At 47.6% G+C, this 27493-nt stretch overlaps 2 protein-coding genes across 2 annotated transcripts; both read right to left on the bottom strand.

Moving 5' to 3' along the window:
* Positions 1-139: 139 nt before the first annotated feature.
* On the bottom strand, positions 140-9844 carry PPOX (protoporphyrinogen oxidase). The gene is made up of 13 exons (XM_081340875.1): positions 9710-9844; positions 9435-9528; positions 8880-9014; positions 8579-8694; positions 7790-7922; positions 5867-6011; positions 5105-5295; positions 4631-4691; positions 4234-4352; positions 3357-3470; positions 2778-2927; positions 2605-2647; positions 140-1746 (listed from the first exon to the last, which is right to left on the bottom strand). Exons 2-13 carry the CDS (start codon positions 9519-9521, stop codon positions 1610-1612), a joined length of 1431 nt encoding a protein of 476 aa, XP_081197001.1. The 5' UTR covers positions 9522-9528; positions 9710-9844; the 3' UTR covers positions 140-1609.
* Positions 9737-27471, bottom strand: USP21 (ubiquitin specific peptidase 21). Its single transcript, XM_081340859.1, has 16 exons — positions 27255-27471; positions 24481-24574; positions 23399-24230; positions 19498-19557; positions 19259-19382; positions 18387-18498; positions 17748-17885; positions 16546-16610; positions 15721-15824; positions 14885-14971; positions 14368-14446; positions 13905-14012; positions 12938-13052; positions 11513-12773; positions 10388-10640; positions 9737-9829 (listed from the first exon to the last, which is right to left on the bottom strand). The coding sequence occupies exons 1-14, from the start codon at positions 27448-27450 to the stop codon at positions 12683-12685; spliced, it is 2205 nt and encodes a 734-aa protein (XP_081196985.1). The 5' UTR covers positions 27451-27471; the 3' UTR covers positions 9737-9829; positions 10388-10640; positions 11513-12682.
* Between the last annotated feature and the right edge of the window lie 22 nt (positions 27472-27493).

Raw genomic sequence — 27493 nt, 5'->3', positions numbered from 1 at the left:
TTCATCCCCTCGTTCTCTTTTCCCTTTTTCATCTCTTCTCCATTTTTCCTTCTTTCTTCCTTTTTCCTTTCTCCATTTTTTCTTCCTCTTCATCTCTTCTCCTTTTCCCTTTCATCTCTTCTCCATTTTTTCTTCCTCCTCCTTTCTTCATCTCTTCTTTTTCCTTCCATTTTTCTTCATTTTCCTTCTTTTTCCATTTCTTCTTTCTTCTGCTTTCTTCATCTTTTCTTTTTTCATCTCCACCTTTTCTTTCCTCCCCATCTTTTTTCTTCTTCAGCCCTTCACCATTTTTTTCCTTTTCTCCTCCTCCTGCCTCTCCTCTTCCTTTTTTCTTCCTCTTTTCCATCTCTTTTTTTCCCTCCTCCCCCTCCTCCTCCAGAGGAAATTTTAAACTCTTTAAATAAGCTACAGAAGCCTTAAATAAGCTACGGAAGCTGAGTAAAGTCTCCAGTCAATCAAAATTCTCCTTTAAGAGTACAATCCGGAGCGAAAGCTTTTAAGAGCTTTTAAGAGTCAGATCTGCTCAGTGTTTGGCAGGAGAATTCCTTCTCCCCACTGGACTGATGTTTATTACTATTTTAGCTGCTGGACCTGTTTTGTAGGTTCCTTGCACCCAGCCACCCAGAAAAAAAAAAATCAGAATTAAAAAATAATAATCAGGACCTGTTTTGTAGGTTCCTTGCACCCAGCCACCCAGAAACAAAAAAAAATCAGAATAAAAAAAATAATAATCAGGACCTATTTTGTAGGTTCCTTGCACCCAGCCACCCAGAAACAAAAAAAAATCAGAATAAAAAAAATAATAATCAGGACCTATTTTGTAGGTTCCTTGCACCCAGCCACCCAGAAACAAAAAAAAATCAGAATTAAAAAATAATAATCAGGACCTGTTTTGTAGATTCCTTGCACCCAGCCACCCAGAAACAAAAAAAAAATCAGAATAAAAAAATAATAATCAGGACCTGTTTTGTAGGTTCCTTGCACCCAGCCACCCAGAAACAAAAAAAAAATCAGAATAAAAATAAATAAATCACCAGACGAACAATTATTGTTCCTTTAGCCAACTTGCCTTCCCTAATATTTTGGGTTTTTTTTTTTTCTTCTTTCCGTTCGGGCTGGTCCCAGCCTGTTCCCTCAATTCCCAATCAGGGTCCTGCTCCCCACCGGTTACGCACCTCACAATCTCTCGATACTGCCAATGATGTGTCATTTTATTTATTCTATTGATGTAGCCGTCAATCCCCTTTGCGGTAGTGATACCCTTTCCTCCTTGGTTTTGAGATATATATATATATATATATATATATATATTATATATATTTGGGTTTGTTTTTTTTTTACAAAAATAAATATTTCCCCCACCCAATGAAAGAGCTGTTCTTTCCTCTACCAACGGATGGCCAAGTTAACCGAGTTGTAACCATGGTTTAGTTTTATTTGAAAGGCAACGCATTTACCTCAAAACTGGTGGTCTTTTCTGCTTGGCCTCCCGCCCACCCACCCACCCACCTCCCAAACCAACACGATTAATTTCCTCCGGCCCCCTTCCTGACAAAGTCCAGCATCCAAATGCGGCTCAAATCCTGCGAATCCAGAACTCGGCACATGCTCAGGAGACCCTGCCCACCAGCCGAGCCACCGCCATCTGGGCGCTGAAGATGCAATCGTTGACGGAGACCCCGGCATAAGAAGCCCCCACCAGGCTGAGGGGCAGATTCTGTTGCTTCAGTTGAGAAGTAGCGCTTTCTGGAAAAAGAAAACACGAGCCGTCCTCAGCTTACGACCGGGATTTCAGTCGCTAAGCGAGGCAGTCGTTAAGCGAGTCGCCTTTTGCGGCCTGCTTTGCCTTGATGGTTAAGGTAATCCCTGTGGCTTTTGAATGGGACCTCCTGCTTGAGCAGGGGGCTGGACTAGATGACCTCCAAGGTCCCTTCCAGCTTCTATTCTATTCTATTAAGCGAATGCAGCTTCCACACTGACGTTCTTGGAAGCCAGCTGGGATGTCGTAAATGGTGATGGTGCGGGCCCAGGATGGTGCAACCCGTGTAAATATAATGTAAATATAACTTTAATATTTAAATAATATTTAAATAAATCCATGTAAATAAATCTTTGCCTTATGAAGAAAATTGAAACAATAATTTCATGGCTGCAGCTAAAGGCCGGACAAGAAGCAACGGATGGAAACTGACCAAGCAGAGAAGCAACCTAGAACTAAGAGGTTTCCTGAGAGTGAGAACAATTAACCAGTGGAACAACCTGCCACCAGAAGCTGCGAATGCTCCAACACTGGAATTTTTCAAGAAGAGACGACTGAAATGGTCTAGGGTTTCCTGCCTGAGCAGGGGGTTGGACTAGATGATCTCCAAGGTCCCTTCCAACTCTATTATTATCGTTGTCATTGTTATATTATTGTTCTCACTGTCGGGAAATTCCTCCTTAGTTCCAGGTTGCTTCTCTCCTTGGTTAGTTTCCATCCGTTGCTTCTTGTCCTGCCTTCAGGCGCTTTGGAGAACAGGATGACATCATCATCATCATCATCATCATCATCATTATTATTATTATTATTATTATTATTATTATTATTATTATTATTATTATTACCGATGTGTTTCCAGTGGCCGAGGGTGTACTGGGGAATGCAGGACTAAACAAGAAAAAGAAAATTCACAAACTTAGCTGATTTCAGATAGGAGAGGGGGATTAAAGAATTTCTAAAAACAAGACTGGAAGTTTTATACAGGCGGTCCTCGACTTACAGGCTTCGGAGAACTAACCTTGTGTACTTTAACGATGGAGTAAGCAGGCCTCGCGGAGATTGCAAGGTGTTTCTTCACAGCCTCCTCAGCTCTGCTTAACAACTCGCTGTGCGGAATTGTATCCGGATCACCAAGGTGTGATGTAAACCAGGCGCCACCGAGCATCACCTGGTCATTGGGAAGATTAAAAACAGCTTTTCGGGAAATCCACCTACCTTAAAGGATGCTGATTGGGGGATTCTGGGGCTTGAAGCCCACCCCTCTAAAAGCATGTTGGCTGGGGAATTCTGGGAGTTGCAGTCCACCCACTTTAAAGCACGCTGGCTGGGGAATTCTGGGAGATGAAATCCACCCCTCTTAGAGCATGCTGGCTGGGGGATTCTGGGACTTTTAAGTCCCCCTCCCCTGCTTAAAGTGGCGAAGGTTGAAAAACAATACTATATAGGGAAAAATAAATTAGCCCCCAGTTCCACGCTTAGCCTCTCTCCCCTTCTTGGCTGTGCTTCAAATTTAAAGGCACTCGTGTTACGCCTAGAAAAATCCGACAAGGAGGAGTGAAAAATTAAACAACCCCACCACCGTCCCCTTGCTTCGTACCGTCAGTCGGGTGATGGAGTCTTTCTGACCATTTTGTTCGGGAAACGCCACCGAGTCGTAAACGACGCCCAAAAGCGAACGATCCTCAAACGAAGGCACCAAGTGACCGAATCCCTGGAAAAAATGTTTTAAAATGAATTAAAGAAATAATAATCACTGCACCGCACCTGTGGTTTGGAAGCCTTACCCAACAGACCCTGAAAGTAATACAGGTGTTCCTTGATTTACGACCACAATCGGGAGCGGAACATTCGTCACTCAGCAAGGTGGTCGTTAAACGAGTCATAGGATTTTATATATATATATATTTAGTATATATTTTATTAGTTTTTATAGGAGTAGGAATAAGGCGGGGTTGGGATTTGGCTTAGGGTTAGGGTTTTTTCAAATGACATTCTCAATATTTAGCAAACAACATAATGTCTGGGTTCATGTGTTTAAAGAAAAAAAACAATGAGTGTTAATTATCATAAACATGTTAATTAATCGCTCGATGGTCTTCTTGCTTATATTCAAAGTTACACATCACATTCCTTTTTCTCTAACTCGTTTTTCTAGACATGGATAACAATTATCCCATATTCTAATCTAAAGTCTTCTTTCTTCTTTCATCTTTAAAGCCAATCTATCCGTTTCCGCACACTCTAAAATTTTCTTAATTAATTCTTCTTCAAGTTGGTAAATTTTCATTTTTTCCCCAATACTGGGCAAATACAATTCCTAGGATGTTTTTTTGACACGGTCCTTAAGCAAATCACCATAGCTGTTAATGCGAATTTAGCTTCCGCCCCACCCCCCGCCGCCCCCGTTGTGATTTTGCTTCCTCGCGCTTTGCTCTCTCCTTTCTTTGAATCCCGCTAGCTAGCCGAAAGGTTACCGTGACAGGAAGCTGCACGTTTTCATATTGTAGATTCACCACCGCCACGGAAACGGCTTGGATAGCCAGCAGATCTTGGGTAAGGGGTTCGAATCCAGCGGGGAGCAAGTCAGCCAGAGCTGGAAGGGAAAAGAAAAAAAAAGCAATATCAGAATCTTTTTTTTCAGATTGGCCCTTTTGCAAGTTTCTAGCCCTCAAGGCTGCACCAAAGAAATCAACCACCTAACGTTGCTTCGTCTTAGGTTTGGGGGGGGGGGGCAGGGTATCATTTCCTGAAAAGGTGTATTTGTGCCTGTGGGTGTGTGTGTGTGAGAGAGAGAGAGAGTTAGAGAGAGAGACCCAAACTTTGGATCTGCAACGACAACCACCCCTGCAAGGAAGGGGCCATTTCTCCTACCTCGGGCGGGCAAAGCGCTGATCACGTGATCGGCCTCCACGGTGCCGTCCTGCAAGGTGATCTATGGGGTGTTGTGGGGGGGGGGGGACAAAAAACAAAACCACCATCAGCATTCACGTTCTCTGGCCGAGTCACTCTACTTGCATGGTATTCAGGGCGGGGATTCCATGCAGCTAGAAATCTAGCCTGTCATCAACGGAGCCTGAGAAGCTACATTTCTAAGAACAGGGTTTGGTTTTTTTAATCGACACAGAAGGACGTTCCTTCTTTTTTTTTTAATGAAAAAAAGAAGAAGAAGGACGTTCCGTCTTGCTGGTCGGGAGAAAACCAGACCACTCTTTGCAATGTCCAGCTGAAAAATCTCAGCCTGGACACTCCTAGGATGGAAGACTGGAAGGTGGTGGTGGGGGGGGCCCAAACCGAGGGGGAGGTAACCCCTCCCCCCCAAAATTCCTCTTGGGTCTTTTCTCCCACCTGCCAGGACCCCGAGGTCGTTCTGTCCAGGCGCTTCACTGGGGCGTTGCAGTGGATTTCGACCCCTCGTTCTCTTGAGAAGGAAGCTAAACTTTTGGGGAGGGTGTCCAGTCCGTCACGCAGGGACCACTGGCTCCAGCGTCCTTCCTGGGCCTGGCGGATCAGGTGGCAATCCACCGGAGAAGTTTCCTCTGGAAGGAAAGAGGGGAGAATTTGGAAACGCTGCCTCGGTTGGCCAAACCTGGTTAGAGGATCTGCCCCTGCCATTTTCCTCCCTTCCCCTCCTCCAGTCTGTTTAATATTGGTAAGTTGGCCCCTTGCCGGCAAAGGAGCCTGTAGCACTTCTGCAGCAGGCAGAAATTCAACAGGTGTCCGCTCGGCTTCTCTTGCAGCACCCAAACTGCCCAATCCCAGCTGCTGAATTAGCACACAGCTAAATTCTCAACTTATGGCCACAACAGGCCGGCATTTGGGTCGTTAAGAGAGGCAGTTTGTTTAATGAACCGCACCCAATTTTGCCACATTTTGTTGTTTTGGGGGGGGGGGGTTTGGCCCAGGTGGTGAAGTTCAGTCGCCCAGGTTGTTAAGGGGATCACAGGGTCGCTAAACGAAACCCCCATTGATTTCGCTCATCTGGGAAGGTCGCAAATGGGAATCATGTGATCCCGGGACGTGATTGGTTTTATTTATTTTAAAAATGGGAATGTTCTTCTGGGTCGAAAGGATGGATTTGATGATTTATTATTATTTCCCCCCACTCACTTTTTGCAAGGGCCATGCCCAGCATAACAGAACCGTATTTCTGCTCCGCCAGGAATAACGCAGGAAAACAGGAACGGACGCTTAGTGCTCGGCAATCACCAGCAAAGACGCCCCGACAAAGACTATCCACGGCTATATCAGCCATCTGAAAAAAAAAAGAAAAAAACACCTCCAAATTACAGACAGTCCTCAATTTACGACTATTCATTTAGCGACCGTTCCAAGTTACAACAGTGCTGGGGGAAAAAAGCAACTTATGGACCCGGTCCTCAGACTTACAACCAGGTCCTCATCCTTACAACCGGTGCAGCATGCATTTCACCATTTCCATCGCCCGATCCCTGGACTGTGCGGACTTTACACCTTATAAAGCTTTTTTTCAAGAGTTTTTTCAGAAAAACAAAACAAGGTGGTTTGTTTTTTTTTAAAAAAATGCAGCGGGGTTCATAAGCTGCCCCTAATGGCGATTCCTATTTTTTAGGAAATGAATTTAAGCTTCAATTTCTACGGCTGGAATTTGTGCGTGAGAGAGAAGAGGAGTCCAGAATACAAATAAGGAGTCGGGCAACGCTCTCTACATGGGGCTGCCCTTGAGGACCACTCGGAGGCTTCAGCTGGTGCAGAATGCGGCCGCGCGAGTTGTGATGGGGGTTTCCTGATACTCCCATGTAACACCTCTACTCCGCGAGCTGCATTGGCTTCCGGTTGCCCTCCGGGTGAGATTCAAGGTGCTGGTGATGACCTATAAAGCCCTAAATGGCTTGGGTCCGGGATATCTGAGAGAACACCTGCTGCCGGCATCAAGTTCCCTTCGTCCTGTGCGCTCCCACAGGGAGGGTCTTCTCAGGGTGCCACCGGTAAGAGATTGCCGGCGGATAACACCCAGGGGTAGGGCCTTCTCGGTGGGTGCACCTGCCCTTTGGAACCAGCTGCCCGTGGAGCTTAGGACTGCCCCCGACCTTCGTTCATTTCGCCGGGACCTGAAGACCTGGCTCTTCGAGCTTTCCGGCCCAGGCTGAGAGTTTTTAATTGGGGTTTTTATATTTCTTCAGGGATTTTATTTAATCTTTTTTAATTGTTTGTACTTTTTATATCGATGTTTTAAGTACCCTGTAAACCACCCTGAGTCCTTCGGGAAAGGGCGGTATATAAATTCAATAAAATTCAAATTCCAACATATACAGCACACTTAATAATATGATTCTATTATATTGGCGAGTTTGGTTTTCCCCAGGCTGGAGTTGCCTGTAAGTTATTCCGCATTTCTGTCATCTCACATCATCCCGTACAAAAAGAAAGATTATTTTAAGAGAAGCACAGCTGCCTCTGCATCCAGCTGATAAGGCAGAAGGATTCCCACCCTGTACTTCTCCTTTGCCCCACCTTTCAAAATACCAGCCTTAACAGAATATATTAAAAAAAAACCCATCCTTTTTTTAAAAAGGAAATTTCTTCTCTGGTTTAAGCTTTGTTACAATTCTTCCCCAATTCTCTTCTGCTTTGCACAATGCTGCCCACTTAGCCTTGACCCCAAAACCCTGAGACCCTAGATTTCTGCATGCAGGGATTGTTTTCCAAGGCAGCACCAAAAGAAAGTATCGTAGACCATCCTGCCTAGGGGGAAGAAAGCTTCCTAGTTTGTTTGGGGTTTCTTTTAAGAAATTTTTTTTCCCCTGTGTTTGGAAAATGAGCTTCTCAGTTTATTTTATTTTTTTATTTTTTTTCCTACTTTTTTAAGATGAGGCAGAAACCTAGCAAGTGAATTTTCTCCTGGGGAAAAAAATGACTTATTTTTTCACATAAAGCAGAGGTTGAAAGGTAGAAGGGGCCAAGCTAAGAGCTGGGGTGGAAAACAGGATGATCTCTAAAACAGAGAGATTTTGGGGTGGGAATTAAGGAGGGTTTCGTCGCTCGTGGAAATACCTCCTGGCCAAAACGACGGGCCACAAAGCCATGGATGGTCTCATCGGGTTCCTTTCCGCGGGTGGCCAGCAGTTCCTTCAACCCACTCCAGACAAGAGGACTGGAGAACGGAGGCACGGTCTGCAAAATGCCCCTGAAAGAGAAGAAATATTATCGATGGAGGAGAATCTTTGCAGCTCAGGGTTGAAATGAGGGGTCCTTGGCGGTCTCTGAGCTAGATGGTTTCCTAGCAGATGTTTCATGACCCAACTGGGTAACAATATCAGTGCAAAAAGGGAGTAAGTTGGAGGAGGAGGAGGAGGAGAAGGAGGAGGAGGAAAGAAGGAGAAGGAGAAGGAGAAGGAGAAGGAGGAGGAGGAGGAGGAGGAGAAGGAGAAGGAGAAGAAGAAGAAGAAGAAGAAGAAGAAGAAGAAGAAGAAGAAGAAGAAGAAGAAGAAGAAGAAGAAGAAGAAGAAGAAGAAGAAGAAGAAGAAGAAGAAGAAGAAGAAGAAGAAGAGGCGGCTGTGGGGTGCTTGGTGCTTGCTTGTTTTCTTGCAGACGTTTCATGACCCAACTAGGTCACATCCTCAGTGCTAGAACTGCTAGAACGCTTCTAGCTAGGAGGCTTCTAGCACTGATGATGTGACCTAGTTGGGTCATGAAAAATGTCAGCAAGAAAACCACAAGCTCAGAGACCACCAAGAACCAACCCCCCCCATGGAAATAGTATTCCTAGTGCAAATGAAAAAAGATGCATTTTTCCCCCCATACAAAACAAAATGGTTGGATTTTGTGGAAGGATGAACATACTTAATGCCGGAAGGGAGTTTGTGAAGGGTGCCCCCAACGTAGAGGTAGCGATTTTTCGAGGCTGGATGGTCTCCTGGAACGGGAAGAACATCGGCTTCTAATCCGAGTTCTGAAACCTAGGGAAATAATAATAATAATAATAATAATAATAATAATAATAATAATAATAATAATAATAATAATAATAATAATAATAATAATAATTAATCATCATCATCATCATCATCATCATCATCACATTTTCATGCCACTTTGCTTGTAAGTCAGGAACTAGGTTTTGCTCTTCGCCTACCCAACCTACCATCAGAAGGGTGTTTCTTCCTACAATCCCGGCAGGCCGGATCCCTCTGGGGCCATGTTCAAAAACAGCCCCACCTTCGGTCTTGGTGGAATGAATCCAGCCCCCCAAGCGATGGCTGCCCTCGAAAAGGGTGATCTGTATGAAGGGGGGAAAGCCAAGAAAAAAAGAATGAAAAAAGGATAATAAAACTAGACTTCTAGCCCCGATGGTGGCACCTAGTTGGGTCAGGAAACGTCTGCCAGAAAACAACCAAGCTCAGAGAGCACCAAGGACCCCCCAGTCACCATCCTCTTCTCTCACCTCTTCGCTGTAACTTGGCTCACCAAATGTTGTGAGTTGAGGACTACCACAATTTCCCTTGCTAAGCCCAACAGTTGTCGTAATTTGATATTACAGGCCGTAGCCTGGATTTTATATTTTTGTTGTTTAGATGCCACAGGGGTTGTTTTACAAACGTGTTTGAATTCTGTCCTAAATTTGATTGGTCTACGAATCACACCCTGCTCTTCCGACAGCCATAAATCAAACTGATGGGTTGGATGGGCAGGTTCTCACCTTAGATGCCAGGGAGCTTCTGGCCAGGTAATAGCAAGCGGCGAGACCACTCACCCCTCCGCCCAGGACAGCCACCCTCAGCTGCATCGGGAACCTGATGGGAGAGAGGATGCGATAAAGCCGGGTGTCCAAAAGCTGGGTGAATCCCCCCAAACTGGGCGGAAGTGGTTTTTCTTTGGGTTGACGGCACACAAACCCATGACCCAATCAGAGCAGGGGCCAGGAAATTAAATGTAATTAATGACATTGCCTCTAGAAATTGTGGGTGTCCCAACCTGGGAGGTTTTTCAGAAGAGACTGGGCAGCCATTTGTCTGAAATGGTATTAAGTACAGTATAAGGTCTCCTGGTTCAGCAGGGGGTTGGACTAGATAACCTCTGAGGTCCCTTCCAGCTCTGTTATTGGGAAGGAAGGAAGGAAGGAAGGAAGGAAGGAAGGAAGGAAGGAAGGAAGGAAGGAAGGAAGGAAGGAAGGAAGGAAGGAAGGAAGGAAGGAAGGAAGGAAAATCAGAAGCTGATCCACATGCATTAGGCTGCTCTTCCTGCATTGCTTTATTTACTGTTTATTTACTATACTGTTATTTCCATCTCCATTTCACACACCCACACCCAAAGTCTTAACTCTTTTCACTTTTCACGGATCTTTCCTTCCTAAACCTTGCAGGGTGTGAAGCTTTGGGTTGCACCGATCCTGGATTTATTCCTCCCCTCCCTAATCGTAGATTAAAAACGCCTTTTTAACCTGCCTTTCAACTCTCCCCACGCTTGCCAGAGGCTTCGATAGCCATCTTCTGCAAGCTTTCCTCTCCGCCCCGCTTTCCCCGCCCCACCCCGCTGTTCTGACGGCTATTTTTGCAAGAAGCAATCCCTCCTGCGTCCAAATCCCGCCTTCTCTAACTCCCGGTTGCATTCATACGACCAGCGATGACCCGCGAGTCGCAGCGACCCCTTTACCTGCTCTTCCCACGCCGAACGAACACGGGCTTTCAATCCCCCAGTGCAGCTGCCATGCAAGCTCCTCCCCCCGGCCGGGATTGGTCGAAACAGGCGGTGACGTCACGCATCACGGATTGGGCCGATCGCCTCCAATCGGAGGTCGAGGGGCGTGGCCAGCACATGGGCGGAGACACCGGATTGTTGACGGAAGCGGCGTGGCGCAGTATTGCGCAATCCGTAGCTTTCCTTCTCCAAATCGTGCCTAAATTACCTTTGAAAGCAAATCGATCGGATCTAATAGAGATAAATTCATGAGGACTAGGATTTTCACCTCCTTTGATAGCAGATAGGAAGATTAAAAACCACCAAAGATGTGATGGCACCACTCTGCAAGGCTGTTGTACGGTTTAGAATGAGGCAGTATACATTAATGCAATTATTTATCGTCTCAGTGCCTTGTAATAATTTTAGTTACATTTTGAGTCGCAAATGTTTCCAGTGAAACACAGACCTTCCCTATTCACTGAATGCTATTTTTTTAAAAAAAATACTCTGGCCAGCTCAGGCCTATAAACTCCCTCTGTCACTGGAGGTTCTACATCCTGAGGGACCTCTTGTGCTAATTTTGTCCCAATGAGGCGGTTCCAGATGGGTCGCAAGGACTAAATTCAGAATACGGGGATTTTTTTATTCATTATTAGCAATGAAATGACATTAAAAATTAGTTTTATTAACTTTATATGCCTGTCTCGCTATCCAGTTTCAGAATTGTGCAGGAATTACAACCCCCCCCCCCACACACATACAGAGCCATGCACACAAAGAAACACCACACACAAACACACACACACAGCCTTTTAGCCTAGAGGAAATTGCAAATTTGCAGAGAAGTGAAAAACAGGTTACAGAGGCAGCGACAGACCTTAAATTAAGACACATAAGCCTGCATCGCCAAACTGCCGGCATTTTTGCTTTCTACCACTTTGACCCCGAGGGAAAGTAATTCAGGTTGTAGACAATTCAGTGCCAGATGTTTTGAAAAGTGGATCACTGATAACTGATGGGAAATGGCAGTTCTCGGCAGCTGTTGAGAATCAATGCCGGCTTAATGGAACCTCCACATTGAGACGCAGTATATCTCACTTCATTAACTCCAGCAGAGCAAAAAGAGTTTGTGTGTCTCACATCTGACTGGAATAGCTTGCGCTCATCAAGATGCCCCTATCAATTAGGACGTGCGTTGTTTTTTCTCTCTGTAAGCATCAGATGGTTAGATCAGTTAAAACACAGAAATTCTCAGTCTCCCCCCTCCCCAATTCTCCAGGGATCTCACAACGAAGACCCTTTTCAAAAAGCCAGCCCTTTGGGGACTCGTATCCCTCTCCCCAACAGAACCAAGACAACATGGAGTGTTTCTTTTTTTTCTTTTTGTTAAATAAATTTATTCACAAAAGTTTCAATCTCTTCATTTTCTCTCAATCGTCTACTGCATATGTCGAACAAACCCCTTCATTGTGTAGAAAGTTGTTAAAACCAAGCACGATGCCCCGGTCTCTGACTGGGGTGTATATTTGTGTGTCACAGCACACCTTAATTTTGGCCCTGAGGGTTTTAGGAGGAAGCCAGGAAAGGAAGGGAAGGAGGCGAAGAAAGGAAGAAAAAAAAACACAGATGCGCAGGCGAGGATAATGCTGCATCCCCTCTCTGAGGTTTCAATCCTCCAATCCTCATTTTCCTACCAGGTCCATTTTTAGTAATAATAATTATAAAGTTGGAAGGTACCTTGGAGGTCATCTAGTCCAACCCACTGCTAAGGCAGGAAACCCTATACCATTTCAGAAAAATGGCTGTCCAGTCTCTTCTTAAAAACTTCCAGTGTTGGAGCGTTCGCAGCTTCTGGAGGCAGGTTGTCCCACTGGTTAATTGTTCTAATTGTCAGGAAATTTCTCCCCCTTATCTTAAAAATTCTGGGCAGTTCAGGAGCAAGGAAAACCGTCCCCCAGAGGCAAAAAAGAAAAAAAAAAGATTTAAAAAGCCAAAATAAACCTGGATAAAATTGTAGGAAAGAGAAGCGGAGATCCAGCCTGGGGAACGGGGGGTGGGGGGTGGGCCCTTTGGAGAAACAAATCTCACGCGGATATCGTTCGTTGGTTTTATTACAATTTTTTTCCCCTCGCCATTGCTTTCCCCCCCTCCTTCCCACCACCGCTTTTTCTTTGAAGGTTAAAAAGACCCAGGTGCGAGTCTCTTGAGGTAAAAGGGGTCTGAGGGTCAAAAAGGGGTCTGCCAGTCAATACTTAATTTCTTTTTTTTTTACTGTTTCTTCCAGTGGAAGTCATCCAGCTCGTAAAAAAGTACATAACCTTCGCTGGAAGGGACCTGATTCTCGCTGATCGGTGACACCCTGCGGAAAGAGGGCAGAAATTGGGGGATTGGGGGGGGGGGGAGAAGGAGAGAGGTTAATATGCCTGGATGCATATTAGTCCTCAACTTACGTACCACAAGTGAACCCATATTAAACGAGTGGCTGTAGGTCAAGGGCTGCAGCTGTACGGCACGGCTGCTTACCGGGAATCGTTAAACACTCGCCAGCCAGACTGATCCTTACAGAAGGCTGTATAATGACCGTAGTGGACACTTCCGGAGTGATTGCACAAGGCGTAGAGGTTGTATACTGGGGTGCCTTCAAAAGAGAGAAAACGGCATGTAAGGTACGCAGGAATACTTTTCTCTGCTTCCTGGATCCTTAAAAGGCCATGTTTAAAAACACAGGTTTGATGCTACTAATGAGATTGGATTGGTTTAAAAAAAGCTTTTTAAAATTCGGGGGTGCTGGTATTTTGGGGGGATTGGATCAAGATTAAAATTATCTATTTCGTTCTATATTTTCTATTCTGTTCTATTCCTTTCCATTCCATATTCTGTTCTGTTGTTCTATTCTATTCTATTCTATTCTATTCTATTCTATTCTATTCTATTCTATTCTATTCTATTCTATTCTATTCCTATTCTAAATTCTATTCCATTCTTCAATCTTCTATTCTATTCTATTCTATTCTATTCTATTCTATTCTATTCTATTCTATTCTCTATTCTCTATTCTCTATTCTCTATTCTCTATTCTCTATTCTCTATTCTCTATTCTAATTCTATTCTAATTCTATTCTATTCTATTCTATTCTATTCTATTCTATTCTATTCTATTCTATTCTATTCTATTCTATTCTATTCTATATTCTATTCCATTCTTCAATCCTGTATTCTGTTCTGTTCTGTTCTATTCTATCCTATACTATTCCTATTTCTTATTCTATTCTATTATTATTAAATTCCAATTATTGTTCTTTTCCGCTCCGCTCCACTCCATTCCATTCCATTCGTTGCTTGTCTGTACACTGAGAGCTTCTGCACCAGAGACAAATTCCTTGTGTGTCCAATCACACTTGGCCAATAAAGAATTCTATTCTATTCTATTCTTAAAAAAAAAAAGACACCCCAAAAAAAGAATCATTTCCCAATTCTGGAAATGACTTACCGGCCTTTTCGCTGGCAAACTCCTTCAGGTTGAGCTGCTGGAGGGGGAAATCCACATATACAGAACATTTCTTAATGGAATAGCGGGTGGTGGAAAACCGGTTGAGATCTGAGACAACCGAGGGGGGGGGGGTGTTAAGGAGCAAGTTAAACTCACAGCTTTGCCCATGTCGGTTTCCCCCCAAGGGATGCACAAAAAGCAGACTCGACTCAGGCTGGGCTGCTTTCGAAGCCACGCTTCTAGATTTCGTTTATTTCGTTCATTGGATTAAATTTACAGGCAGCCCATTCTTGCGGTTAGGTGACTCCGGGGGGTGGGAGGGGGGGAAAGGGGCTTACAACACACGTCACCTTTCTCCCTCTTTCTCCTGGACTTCTCCCCCGCCGCCGCCCCCCCACCCCACAAAAAAAAAACAACCCCAAACCCCAGGAGAGACACAGAAACAAATAATGGGAAAGGATACGTAGCACGAGTATACGGGGGAATCGCTGGATGGTCAATTTCTTGGTGCTTCGGGTCCTCTGTCGGCACTTGTCACATACCTTGGCCGAAAAGAGAGAGAGAGAGAGGAGAGAGAGAAGAGAAGAGAGAGAAGAGAGAGGAGGAGGAGGAGGAGACAGAGACAGAGAGAAGAGTGAGGTGATTGAGTGTGAAAAACAGTCCTAAGTCCCTTTCTTCAGGGCCGTCGTAACACTGGTCGCTAAATGAATGGCTGTAAGTCGAGGACTATCTATACCCGGGCTGAGACCTGCTCACTTCATCCCTTGGCTGCGTACTGCTGGTGCGGCCTCTGCTTCCTTCCCTGCCTCGTTTGGAAGTTTCAGCCCGTATCCACAACCGACCGAATCAAAGCCAGATGTTGCAATCAAAGCAAGCCAGCATGACTGCATTCCTAATCTCCTGGGCTGGAATTACCTCGCGGCACCCAGAAGTGGAATGCCCAAAGAACGGGAGGGGGGGGGAAGAAAAAAAAGTCTTACCGGGGCGTTTTCGGAATCTAACTCCTCTTCTTTGGTGAACAGATTGAAACAGTCGAGCAGGGAGACTTTCCCGCTGGCAAATCCTTTCTGCGAAAGGCAAATGAAGCATTGGGTTGGGGGAGGAAAAAAAATACTCCCTGCCTCGCCATTTGCCAGGCTGAAGCCCGAATACAAGTTAATAATAATAACAATAATAATAATAATAAAAAAGTTGGAAGGGACCTTGGAGGTCATCTAGTCCAACCCTCTGCTCAGACAGGAAACCCTATCCCGTTTCAGACCAATGGCTGTCCAGTCTCTTCTTAAAAACTCCCAGTGTTGGAGCATTCACAGCTTCTGGAGGCAGGTGGTTCCACTGGTTAATTGTTCTCACTGTCGGGAAGTTCCTCCTTAGTTCCAGGTTGCTTCTCTCCTTGACTAGTTTCCATCCGTTGCTTCTTATCCTGCCTTCAGGCTCTTTGGAGAATAGCTTGACTGCCTCATCTTTGGGGCAGCCCCTGAGATATTGGAACGCTGGTATCCTGTCTCCCCTCGTCCTTCTCTACGTTAAACTGGACATCCCCAATTCCAGCAACCGTTCCTTGTATGTTTTATCCTCCAGTCCTCTAATCATCTTTGTTGCTCTTCTCTGTGCTCTTTCTAGAGTCTCAACTTCTTCGTTAGCACGTAGTATTGTATGTGCTGCTGATAATCACCGTTTTATCCCGTCTTTCAAACTGGCAGACACGGTTCTTGCCTGCTCCCATTTTATCCTCGGGGACACGTGTCTTCAGGTACGCCACTGGACTGAGGGTGTGGACTGGCTACCCGCCCTGGGTGATCCCTTGGAAACTCACCTTGGGGATAGGCAGGGAGAGGTCGCAGAAGACTTCAAAGGTGGTTGACCGGTAGCCACAGGCCTGACACTTGAGGCAACTCTTCAGCTGGCCGACGAAGAGGTCTGGAGGAAAAAGGAGGAGGAGGAGGAGGAGGAGGAGGAGGAGGAGGAGGAGAGAGAAGATAGGATACGAGGTTCTGTTACTACACGGATCAGGGTGGAATCTTGGGATCCAAATATTTTGCCTGTTAGACCCGAAGCAATGGTACGGTCAGTCCTTGCTTAATGACTGCTCTCTTGGTGACTATTTGAAGCGACGAGGATCTCTCCAGGGCTTCTTTACGATGCGGTTGCTGAGTTCTGAAAGCCCGCATACCCGTAGGTTCACGCCTACCTGGCGGACATGTGAATATACAGGGAGTCCTCGACTTACAAGAGATTTCACGACCGTTCGAAATTACAATGGCACTGGGAAAAGGGACTTGTGACCGCTTTCCCAGAGTTACGGCCGTTCCGGCCGCCCCGTGGTCAAAATTCAGAGGCTTGGCAACTTGACTCATAAGCCAGATCCGATTTAACAACTAGCTTACTAGCTTAACAGCTGCAGGAATTCTCTGAACAACCCGTAGCCCAAAAGATTGCAAAATGGAGCACAGCTGGTTTAACAACTGTTTCATTTAGCGACAGAAATTTTGGGCTCAATCATAGTCCTAAGTCGAGCACTACCTGTGTTTTGGGTGCTTGGCAACTGGCTCGCATTTGCAGGCATTTGCAGCACTCTGAAGTCACGTGACTGCAATTTGGGGGGGGGGGCTTTTGCCGGCTTCTGTCAGGGTCTACTCACCTACTATTTTGCTGTCTTCTCTTTCTAAGTAGCGTTTCCACATCTGGTTAGCTTGTTCTTCGTCACTAGAAGGAGAGCAGAAACCCAAGGGGGGGGGAAATTGAGAGAGAGGAAGGAAGGAAGGAAGGAAGGAAGGAAGGAAGGAAGGAAGGAAGGGGTGTGGATGGAAGGGAAGAGAGGGAGAGAGAGAATGAGAAGGAAGGAAGGAAGGAAGGAAGGAAGGAAGGAAGGAAGGAAGGAAGGAAGGAAGGAAGAAAGGAAGAAAGGAAGGAAAGGGAGAGAGAGTGGGAAGGAAGGAGACGGAAAGAGAGTGGGAAGGAAGGAAGGAAGGAAGGAAGGAAGGGAAGAGAGGGAAAGAGAGTGGGAAGGAAGGAAGGAAGGATGATTGGGGGCCAAAATGGAGTTATTATTTTGTGTCAACTAATGCACCCACATTTTTTAAGCCAAGAAAAACTAGCAGGTCGTTTCCTTGGCGTTCAGTTTTTGAAGACAAGAAAACAAAAGGCGATTTATTTATTTATTTATTTATTTATTTTAAAAAAATAGTAATTTGTTTATTTTAGGACAAGTTTTTTAAAAATAGACCACGATGCAGAAAGGTATATCCAGCTCACTTCCAAAAATAGAACAAGGGGGGGGGGGGAAATGTTACGATGAAGTCAACAAACCTTATCGAATATATAAAGCTGATACAAAAAGGCAAAGCAGATACCAAGAAAATTTCACATGCAAAAAAAATAAAATGTCAGAATTAAGTGAAAGGAAGTTTAAAAAAAATTAATAACCCACCATAACGAGGCAAAAAAGAAAAAAAAGATATTTTAAAAAGCATTTGCCGATGTGTCGAACAATAAACCACGTCTGAAAAGTTCAGATTAAAAAAAAGGAAAAAAGCCTCCTCTAGTGTTGTGAAACGCCCACAAAATTTGTGCAATGGTCACACCAACCAATAAATTAAAACCGTCTGAATACGCAAGGAAATAATAATAATAATAATAAGAAGAAGAAGAAGAAGAAAAAGAAGAAGAAGAAGAAGAAGAAGAAGAAGAAGAAGAAGAAGAAGAAGAAGAAGAAGAAGAAGAAGGAGGAGGAGGAGGAGGAGAAGTAGTAGTAGTAGTAGTAGTAGTAGTAGTAGTAGTAGTAGTAGTTGGAAGGGACCTTGGAGGTCATCTAGTCCAACCCCGCTTCCTGCCCTGGCTCACCTCAACGTTTCGGATTCCTCTAGTACCGAGGCCCACTTGGCATCTGAGAGAATGCAGGGACTCTTACGGCCCTTCCGGTTAATCTCCACGTGGAGCCGATCCATGAGGAACTTCAGAAATTCCTGAGCATCTTGCTGGCTAGAAGGAAAAGGGCAGGAAAGATCACAAGCTGGTGTTAATTTCCCAATGTGTGAGATAACACACCCCTGGACAAAAGAGATTGATCATAAATCCTTTTTAAAAATTCAGGGGAGAGCACATGACCTGGCCGCTAACAGCAGCGTTTCCCACATCTTAGCCACTTTAAGCTGGTTGGGGAATTCTGGGAATCGACGTCCACCTCTCTGAAAGCATGCTGGCTAGGGGATTCTGGAAGTTGGAATCTACCCAGCTTAAAGCCTGCTGGCTGAGGAACTCTGGGAGTTGAAGTCCACCCATCTTAAATAAAGCTGGCTGAGGAATTCTGGGAGTTGAAGTCCACCTATCTGAATACACAGCTGGCTGGGGAATTCTGGGAACTGAAGTTCTCCCCCTTCTCAAAATGGCTAAGCTTGTGAATCTTTGTAAGAGTGCAACTTTTGCTTCTAGTGAGCATTGGGGAAAATAGGTTAGGCGCTGAGGGGACCGGGCGCGTCTCACCTGTATCCTGTAAAAGATGGGACGTATTTCTGAAAGACGGACTTAAAGCGGCTGGGGTTGGCAGCCTCGACGGTATCGGGGTGCCACAACGTGGCGATGACATCTGCAAAGGCTGTAAAGAAGACGGGGGACACACCCAGCCCTGGTCATTTTCTCCCACCTTCCCATTCCAACTATCAGCAACTTGCCCAAAAGCTCACACAGCGTGGACTCTTTATACATAATTCACTAGGTCAATAAGTTAATGGACCTAAGTCTGCACTTCTGTACATCCTGTTGGGGATGAATTTCCTAAAGCGTACTGAACTGAGAGGAACTTAATTTTAATTGGCGACACAATTGTACAGTGAACAGAAAAGCTTCTGTCTCTCCCCCCCCCCCCCGGCCAATGGTTTAATTAATGGCTGAGATATTCTGGGGTTTATCAGAGAACTGGGCGGCAGAGAAATGTAGTCAGTAAAGGAAATAAATTGTCCCCGAGAACAGACCCCGTGGGCTCTGCGAGGGTCTTCAAGCAAGCTCAAGAGAGCATCCCGAGCTACAAAGCTTCTCTCCGGGCTGTTCTGAGGCTTCGTGGGGCGGTGGCTCGCCCATTTGCAACCCTGGGCTAAAAACAGCCCCCAGGTGACCGAGGGACAGGATTGCCCTGGCATTAAGGCTTCTAATTATACCCTTAAGACCGGAGTGCTTATATAATCGCAGCCTGCAAAACTCGGATTAAGCTTCTCTCGGGAGACCAATTAAGCTCTCTGGGTGGCGGCAAGCGTATTTACGAGGGTGAGAAAGAGGGCTGGTACGTGTGTGTGTGTGTGTGTGTGTGTGTGTGTGTGTGTGGGTGGGTGGAAATCTTGTCGCCACCCCTCTTTCTTTACCTTCCGTCAATTCCTGCTGGGACCGGAGCGTGCATGGCTGCTCCTGCCGAAACTCTCGACGGAGGCAGTAGTCTCGTAAGGCCTTGGTGCTACTCAGGCATTGCAACACCGCGTTCATGAAGCACTAGGAAGGAGGGAGGGAGGGAGGGAGAAAAAGGGCAAGGTGAGACCTCCCACCTGCAGCCCAATTGTACTGGGGTGGGGAGGTGGGGGCGGTTGACTCCTCACATCTTGCTTACCGTGTTGCCAAGGTTGCGTAGACCTATGTGCCCGGAGCCTAGCAGGAGCGTGTGATGTGTCTAAAAGGAAACAAAACAGGAGAGAAAATGAATCGGTGACGGGCTTGTTGTGACAGCTGGCGTAACGAGGTAGTTTGATTCGCGTCCCACCCCCCACCCCCGTTAACATGGACTAAATTCCTATATGCGAATAGACAAAACGGAACGGCCCATGACAGGGAAATGTAAGCTTGTTTGAAGATGCCCTTCCTCACACACTGGGATGCTCACCGTTGCCAGCCCCTTCATTGCTGGAAGGGACCTTGGAGGTCTTCTAGTCCAACCCCCTGCTCAAGCAAAAAACCCTATCCAATTTCATGGTTCTCCAATCTCTTCAGGAAAACCTCCAGTGACGAGGGAGGGAGGGAGGGAAGGAAGGAAGGAAGTAGAATAACAGAGTTGGAAGGGGCCTTTGAGGACTTCTAGTCCAACGCCTGCTCAGGTAGGAGACCCTATACTATTTCGTACAAATTATTGCCCCATCTCTTCTTAAAAACCTCCACTGTTGGAGCACCCACAACTTCTGGAGGCAAGCAGTTCCACTGGTTAATTGTTCTCACTGTCAGGAAGTTTCTCCTTAATTCCAGGTTGCTTCTCTCCTTGTTTAGTTTCCATCCGTCGCTTCTTGGCCTGCCTTCAGGGGCTTTGCAGAAGAGGTTGACACACACACACCCCTCTTCTTTGGGGCAGCCCCTCAAATATTGGAAGACTGCTATCATGTCCCCCCCCTAGTCCTCCTTTTCATTAAACTAGGCACCTGTCTCTGCAGCGTCCTGTTGCAACTCTCCACCCACCCGCCCTAAAGGCCATCAAGCAAACAGCTTCAGGTTTGAAGATACAACGGCACTTCACACAACCAAGCTCAGAGAACACCCAGGACCCCACAATCCTCCTCCTCCTCGCCAAAAATCCCTTTCCTGCTAGCACTGATGATATTACCTAGTTGGGTCACGAGACGTCTGCAAGGAAACCACCAAACTCAGAAAGCAACATGGACCCCACAGTCTTCCTCTTCCTCCTCCCTTCTAGCACTGATGATGTTACCTAGTTGGGTCACGAGACGTCTGCAAGGAAACCAGCCAAGCTCAGAGAGCACCAAGGATCCCACGGCTGAATCCTGAGCTACAAAGCGTCTCTGCCGGTGGCATTCCTAGTGTTACCTTGCTGGTCATCAACAGAAGCCCCATCGTTGCCGTATGGACGACCGACTCGGAGATGTCCGTCCCTCGGCCATTGACCTTGCACTTGGCGCAGAGGGTGCGGTGCAATTTCTGAGGCAGCTCCACCAAGGTAACCCCCTGGACCTCCGGCATGGCTCCCGTTGGGTCCCAGACGTTGGCTGAAGGTGCTGTGCCTTTCCCCGTTCGGCGCCGAGTGCGAAAGGGCCGCCGAGCCCTCCCCGCTGTCTCTATAAGCCATCAGCTCACGAGCCAATCCCCTTTCCCCCAGCTATTCTTGGCAATTCTGGAGGCTCGCCGCCCAGGGATTAATTAGCCGAGCGTGCTACTTTAGGGATCCGGCGAGGCAGAGGGAACAGCGGAGCCGAAGGGGAGAAAATAAAATAAAAAACAAGCCAGCACAAACACCAGGAAGGTGACGGCAACCAGGATTGCCAGTTCTGGGGAATCCACAAAAGAGCTAAAATGAATCTGGAGAGAGGGATCCAAGGAGAGTTTCTCGTCTCCACAGGCAGTTTGCCCTGAAGGCAGGAGGATGGCTTTACAGATGGCCCTCGACTTATGACCACTCCCTTAGTGACCGTTCAAATTAGGAAGGTGTTGAAACAAGTGACTCAGGCATAAAATCATCACGGCGTCCCCTCCGGTTACACGATCAAAATTGGGGCACTGGGTAACCAGCCTGCATTGATGACAGCTGTACAGACAGTCCTTGACTTATAGCAGTTCGTTTAGCGACCGCTCAAAGTTACAGCGGCGCTGAAAAAAAGGGGACTTGGGGCCGTGTGTTTCACACAACTGTGGCAGCAGCCCCCACGGTCCTGTGATTGACATCCAGCTGCTCGACAACCGGTTTCGTATTTATGGCGGTCGCAGCGTCCCGGGATCACGTGATCCCCTTTGGCGACCTTCTGACCAGCAAAGTCAACGGGGAAAGCCAGATTCGCTTAACGACCGCGTGACTAGCTGGACAACTGCAGTGATTCCCTCAACGGCTGCGGCAAGAAAGGCCACAAAGCGGGGCAACATTCACCCGGCAGCTGTCTCGCTTAGCGACGTAAAATGTGGGACCCCACTGTGATCGTAAGCCAAGGACTCCTTGTGGTGTCCTGGGATCAGCTCATCTCCATTGGTGACCTTCCCACAAGAGGGGGAAGCCAGATTCGCTTAACGATGTCATTCGCTTAACGACCCTGGCAAAGGGAGGTCTCCAAATCGGGCGCAGCTCACTCACCGGCATTTAGCAATGGGCGTTCTAGTCCCAAGGTAAGCCGTAAGCCGAGGACTTCCTGAACAGCTAAGCAAGTTGGCAGAAACTGCGAAAGAAATATCTCTCTCCCCCCCGCCCCCCCCCAGTGGGAATTAATTAATGGTTACCACCTTTTGCCAGCACTGGACTCACCAATGAGTTGGGAGAAATAGCTTGGGAGAGGTGGAGGGGGGCAAGGCTTTTCAGCGGGGGATTGTGGGTACACAACCGAGTAAAAATAGGGACGCCGTCTCCCTTCGGATGACTCCAAGGGAGGGTGAACAAACTAGAGATGTACAACAAATTAAACAGGAGACTCCTGAGAGGGCAACTTCTCTTAGCTGCCCTGCCAGTCGGGAAAGACGGAGTCTGTATTAAAAAGGAAGATATTTTTTTTGGGGGGGGGGAAGAGATTGTGATATCTTACGCGTGTTTCTATGGAAACAATCCACTTTTTTTTCTCGTGTGTGTGTGTTTGTGTTCGTGTGTGTGTGTGTGTGTGATTAGCAACGATATCTTCCCTTCCCGCCCTTCCCCAAACCTGCCTTGTGCTTCAAAAAAAAAAAACCACCTGAAAACAACAACAACAACAACAAAACACACCCGGAGCAATTCCATAATCTGAATTTGAATCGTCCGCTCAGGGAACTAAGGGGTGGGGGGGGGTGTCTCCCTGAGCGGGACAGCTAGGATGGAAAGACAGGGAGGTTCAGTTAAAAGAAGAAAAAGCAAATAAAGGGAATGAAATGCAGAAAATGCAGGAGCAACGAGGTTGCTTCCTACAGCCAGGTGTTTTCCCAAATGCTCCCCTGATCTTCAGCAGACCGTGGTAAAACCAGCAAAAAAAAAAAGGAGGGAGGGAGGGAGGGAGAGAGAGAGAGAGAGAGAGAGAGAGAGAGAGATTTAAACAGAAAGAACGGAATCAATGAAGGAGAATATTTGCAGCTCAGGGTTGCAATCAGGGGGCCTTGATGCTCTCGGAGCTTGGTGGCTTTCTTGCAGACGTTTCATGACCCAAACAAATAACATCATCAAGGCTAGAGGGGTTTGCAAGGAGGAGGAGGAGGAGGAGTAGGACGCCCGGGAACTCATTTTCGTGACGGTTGCAGAGAGCCGGGGTCACGCGACCACCACCACCCCTTTTGCGACCCTCTGACAATGGGGAAGCCAGATTCACTTAACAACTGTGGCAGGAAAGGTCCTTAAATGGGGCCAAACCCACTTAGCCACCGTCTTGCTTAGCAAGCTAGCTTTCTGCCTCAGGTGTGGTCGTAAGTCAAGGACTAGCTGGGTCAACCCTCTCCTAAAGCCAGAGTCTGGCCAAGGTAGCCCCTGGCTGCCCCAAGGTAATTTTCCCAAGCAAGCCGGGGACTGCAATTTTCCCACCCGGCGTGACATTTGTCACTGGGTTCCGCAAATACAAACAGCCCCTTACGGCGGCCTTGTCTTCCAGCCTACTCAGCACCGGCATCTTGCTTGGAGGCGGGCTGGCCGACATCAAGATATCTTGGGAACGGGCGTACTCCGCGGCCAGCGGGTCGATGTTGCAAGTCCTCAGGTAGCTCTCTGTGCGGACGGACAGGAGCGGAGCGGTAGGTCTCCCGTCCAGGCCGGACGTCACGTTGACCCGCCGGAGCGAAGAGCTCCTCTTTAAGGCCAGGGCGCCCAGGCCGAGCTTGTGACTGCAAGAAGGGTTGTGGTCCTGCAGGGTGAGCCGGCTCAGCGCCATGGTCAGCTGCTCTTCACCGCGGCTGCCGGGATGGCTTAAGTCCCCGATGCTGATGGACTTGGAGCGGAGGAGGTTGCTCTGCCGCCACTCGGCATCCGGCCCGCCGAGGAGGACCCCAAGAGGCATGGTGAAAGAGGTGGTGCCGGAGACCGTGCCGGCTTGCGGGCAGCTGGGCACGCGCAGGGCATGGTCAGCTTTGAGCGGTCCCCGGCGGGAGGCCGAGGCCCGAGGAGCCTCGCTCCGTTTGGAGCTCCTGCCTCGCTCCAGTTCCATTTTCTTGCTCCTCTCCTCCAGGTTGCCCGGTCGGGGCGGCAAAGGCCGGAGTTTGGAGGCAGTGCTGATGGTGGCGGGGGTGGAGAGCCCATTGGAGAGGGCGGAAGAGGGGCAGCAGGCCCGGTGCTCTTGGCTGGGGGCCCGTGGCCCGTTGAGGAGCTTGGTGGTGGCTTTCGGCTGGGAGGTGATGACGGCTTGTTCTCGAGCCCGGCTCATGCGATGTTCCGAAGCTTGGGGCATCGTGGAGAGAAGGATGTGAAGAGCTCTGAAATGAAAACAACGGAGAGAGGGAAAAGCAACAGGGTAAGCCACGATCCAAAGGATCTCAGCTTCTGGAGAAGTCCCCGATTAGAATTTAAGACAGCTAGCTAGCTTTGAACGCAGAGCCTCAACCGAGATCCAGAAAGCACGACGGTGTGTGTGTGTGTGTGTGTGTGTGTGAGAGAGAGAGAGAGAGAGAGAGAGAGAGAGAGAGAGAGAGAGAGAAATTTCCTTTCCAGCGACACAATACACACCTCTGGCAAGTGGAGAGTCTCTCAACTCTGCTGGCCCCTCGTTCACACCTCACAGAGGTGCCTGACTGTACCGGACTTCCCCTTGGCTGTGGCCCTGCAAAAGAGAACGGGGAAGCGGGGTCACGCAGGGCTCTTGGTTCATGGGAGAAATTAAGAGGCGCCACGACGATGCAGAGATGGTTACAAAAACAGACGCAGGTTTTAAGCCTGCGGAACGGGGGAGCAGGTTAGGAAACAGCTCAAGTTCAGCTCCACCCTAAGTGGCGGGGTGTTGAGAGAGAGAGAGAGAGAGAGAGAGAGAGAGAGAGAGAGAGAGAGAGAGAGAGAGAGAGAGAGAGAGAAAGGGAAAGCCCGGGTCTTTGTTTTGCAAATTCCCTTACTAGAGGCTGTATCAACAAAGAAGAATTCCACACAAACTTGCAGAGTTTGTTCCTGACCTAGCCGGCTGGCTGACAAATAACACCCTGCTACCCGTCTTCCAAGGGGAAAAAAAAATAGCTTAAAGGTAGCTTCTCCAGAGCTCTGGCTGCTATAATAACAGTGAAGGATTCTCACAAACACGCTGCCACCAGCAATGACAGGGCAAGCGCCACTTTATCTATAAACACAGAGCAATCCCTTCTAGCACTGATGAGGTTACTGAGTTGGGTGATGAAACATCTGCAAGGAAACCACTAAGCTCAGAGAGCACCAAGGACCCCACAGTTCTCGTTCCCCTCCCTAAAACACGTCCTTTCTGGCACTGGTGATGTTACCTAGCTGGGTCATGAAACGTCTGCAATGTTTGCTTCATCGTCAACACAGAGAAAGCTGCACATGTAAATTAACTGAAGCAAAAATAAATAAATAAATCCTAACAGTCCTTCCAGAATTATTATTTTTTTTTAAAAAAAAATGGGAAATTCAAAATTTGAGCTATATCAATCCATGAGTAGAGCTGTAGAAATGGACAGCGACATGTGCTTCAAGAATAGAGGCGGTTTCTCTCTAAAAAATCAGCCCGGAAATAAATGCTGTTTTTAGCTTCAGGGCCAATAAACCGTCCTTAGATCTATCCTCCTTAGGATGCGCCTTAAAAAGAGTTAATTTGCAATAGCAACCATAAAGGCGCGCTGGACAGGAAACCACACAATCAGCAATCAATATTGCGACAAATTATGACAATTAACAGACTTTCCCCCCCCCCCTGAAAAATACACCGAACAGAGCCAGGAAGGAAAATGGGATAAGGAGAGGAATCAATTTCCCATCTGAATCCCACTCCCTAAATAGACTAATCAAAATCTGAATCTAAGTGATCAGATCTAACTGGAAATTCCCTAAATGGACAATGGAGCCGTACCGTAAACAGCTCCAAGGCTGCTTACTAATATTCTTATTAGCAAGCAGATAATCAGCTAAAAATGGGGAATATTGAGTGTAAGAGACTGTTAGCACAGAGATTCTTTTTTTAAAAGACAAAACAAAACTTTTGAGTTTACACGCTCTTGCCAAAGTACTAAGTATGGGGAGGACAATGTCTAGTTAGTAATGAACATAGCTGGGAACAATAGGAATTGTAGTTCCTGGCATCTAAAAAGGATCAAATTGAAGGGAGGCTTATTGGTGTCTCTGGGAGGGAGAGGGAGGATGGGAAGGAAAGGAGGGAAGGGAAAATAGCGGGAGGGAGAGAGAGAGAGAGAGAGAAAGAGAAAGAGAAAGGAGGAGGGAAGGAAGGACAGAGGGAGAGAGAGGAAAGGGAAGAGGAAGAAGAGAGAGAGAGAGAAAGAGAGAGAGAGAGAGAGAAGAGAGAGAGAGGGAGAGAGAGAGAGAAGAAAGAGAGAGAGAGAGAGAGAGAGAGAGAGAGAGAGAGAGAGAAGAGAGAGAAAGAGGGAGAGAAGAGAGAGAAAGAGGGAGAGAAAGAGAGGGAGAGAGAGAGAGAGGGAAAGAGGGAGAAAGAGAGAGAGAGAGAGAAGAGAGAGAGAGAAAAGAAAGAGAGAGGGAGAGGGAGAGGGAGAGAGAAGAGAGACAGAGAGAGAAGAGAGAGAAAGAGGAGAGAGAGAGGAGAGAGAGGGAGAGAAAGAGGGAGAAAGAGAGAGAGAAGAAAGAGAGGGAGAGAGAGAGAGGAGAGAAAGAGAGAGAGAGAAAGGGAGTATATACACACACACACACATACATATACACTACACACACATATATATATACACTACACACACACACACATATATATATACACTATACACACACACACACACATATATATATACACTACACACACACACATATATACACACACACATACACTACACAACATATATATATATATATATACATGGCTGGGGAGGGTCTCGGGGGTCCCCCAGGCTCGGGGGCAGCGCCTCCTGAGGTGGTGGGGACCCCTCCCCATATTCTATCCAGAGCAAGGGGAGGCCACCTGCCCCCCACCAAAATAGGGGCGCCTACTCCCCCAAGGACCCCTCCCCCGAGACTCACCCACCTCTCCCCCCACCGCCTGCAGGTTACATAATAATGCCCCCCTCGCTCTCCACGCCCTTCCCCCCCCCGTGTGACACCTATATAATGTATAGGCGGCGCCCTTCCCCCTCCCCCCTCCCGCCCCCCACGGGCCCCTCCGCATCCCCACGGCGCCGGGGCACCTCGGTTACAACGGCGTTCTCGAGACCCCCAGTCGGTGGGCCGCTCGCCCCGGCCCCCTCAGCGGCCCCGACGACCCCTCCGCTATCCCCGCACCCCCCCAAATACAACCCGGAGCCGCGAAGGTGTGCGGGCCTCACCGCCGGCGCGACGCCATGGCAACGACTCCTGCCGCTCCGGCCGCCATCTTTGTTCCTCCTCGCCCTCCCGCGCCGCGTAGCGCGTTGCCCGGAGCACGGCCGGCTTCGCCGAGGGCTTCTGCGCAAGCGCCGACTGGCGTCGGCCGACCCCTGAACGCGCCGCCTCAGAGAGAGTCGGCGATCGAGCGTGGCGCATGCGCAACTCCGTCCCGTTCTCGTTTTCTGGAACGTCCTCCAAG

Source organism: Vipera berus, assembly GCF_964194415.1.
Source record: "Vipera berus genome assembly, chromosome: 16".
Taxonomy (NCBI): Eukaryota; Metazoa; Chordata; class Lepidosauria; order Squamata; family Viperidae; genus Vipera; species Vipera berus.
The sequence above is the reverse complement of the archived record's forward strand: the minus strand, read 5'-3'. Positions and strand labels throughout refer to the sequence as shown.

Excerpts from the sequence above, each read along its gene's own strand:
- PPOX (XM_081340875.1), bottom strand. The coding sequence starts at position 9,521 with ATGCAGCTGAGGGTGGCTGTCCTGGGCGGAGGGGTGAGTGGTCTCGCC. Across the intron at positions 6,012-7,789 it reads CCCGTCGTTTTGGCCAGGAG|ATGGCTGATATAGCCGTGGA; the intron begins GTATTTCCACGA and ends TTTTTTTTTCAG. Across the intron at positions 3,471-4,233 it reads ACGTGCAGCTTCCTGTCACG|GGATTCGGTCACTTGGTGCC; the intron begins GTAACCTTTCGG and ends CATTTTTTCCAG.
- USP21 (XM_081340859.1), bottom strand. The coding sequence starts at position 27,450 with ATGCGCCACGCTCGATCGCCGACTCTCTCTGAGGCGGCGCGTTCAGGG. Across the intron at positions 15,825-16,545 it reads AGAAGACAGCAAAATAGTAG|ACCTCTTCGTCGGCCAGCTG; the intron begins GTGAGTAGACCC and ends TTTTTCCTCCAG. Across the intron at positions 14,972-15,720 it reads TCTCCCTGCCTATCCCCAAG|AAAGGATTTGCCAGCGGGAA; the intron begins GTGAGTTTCCAA and ends TGCCTTTCGCAG.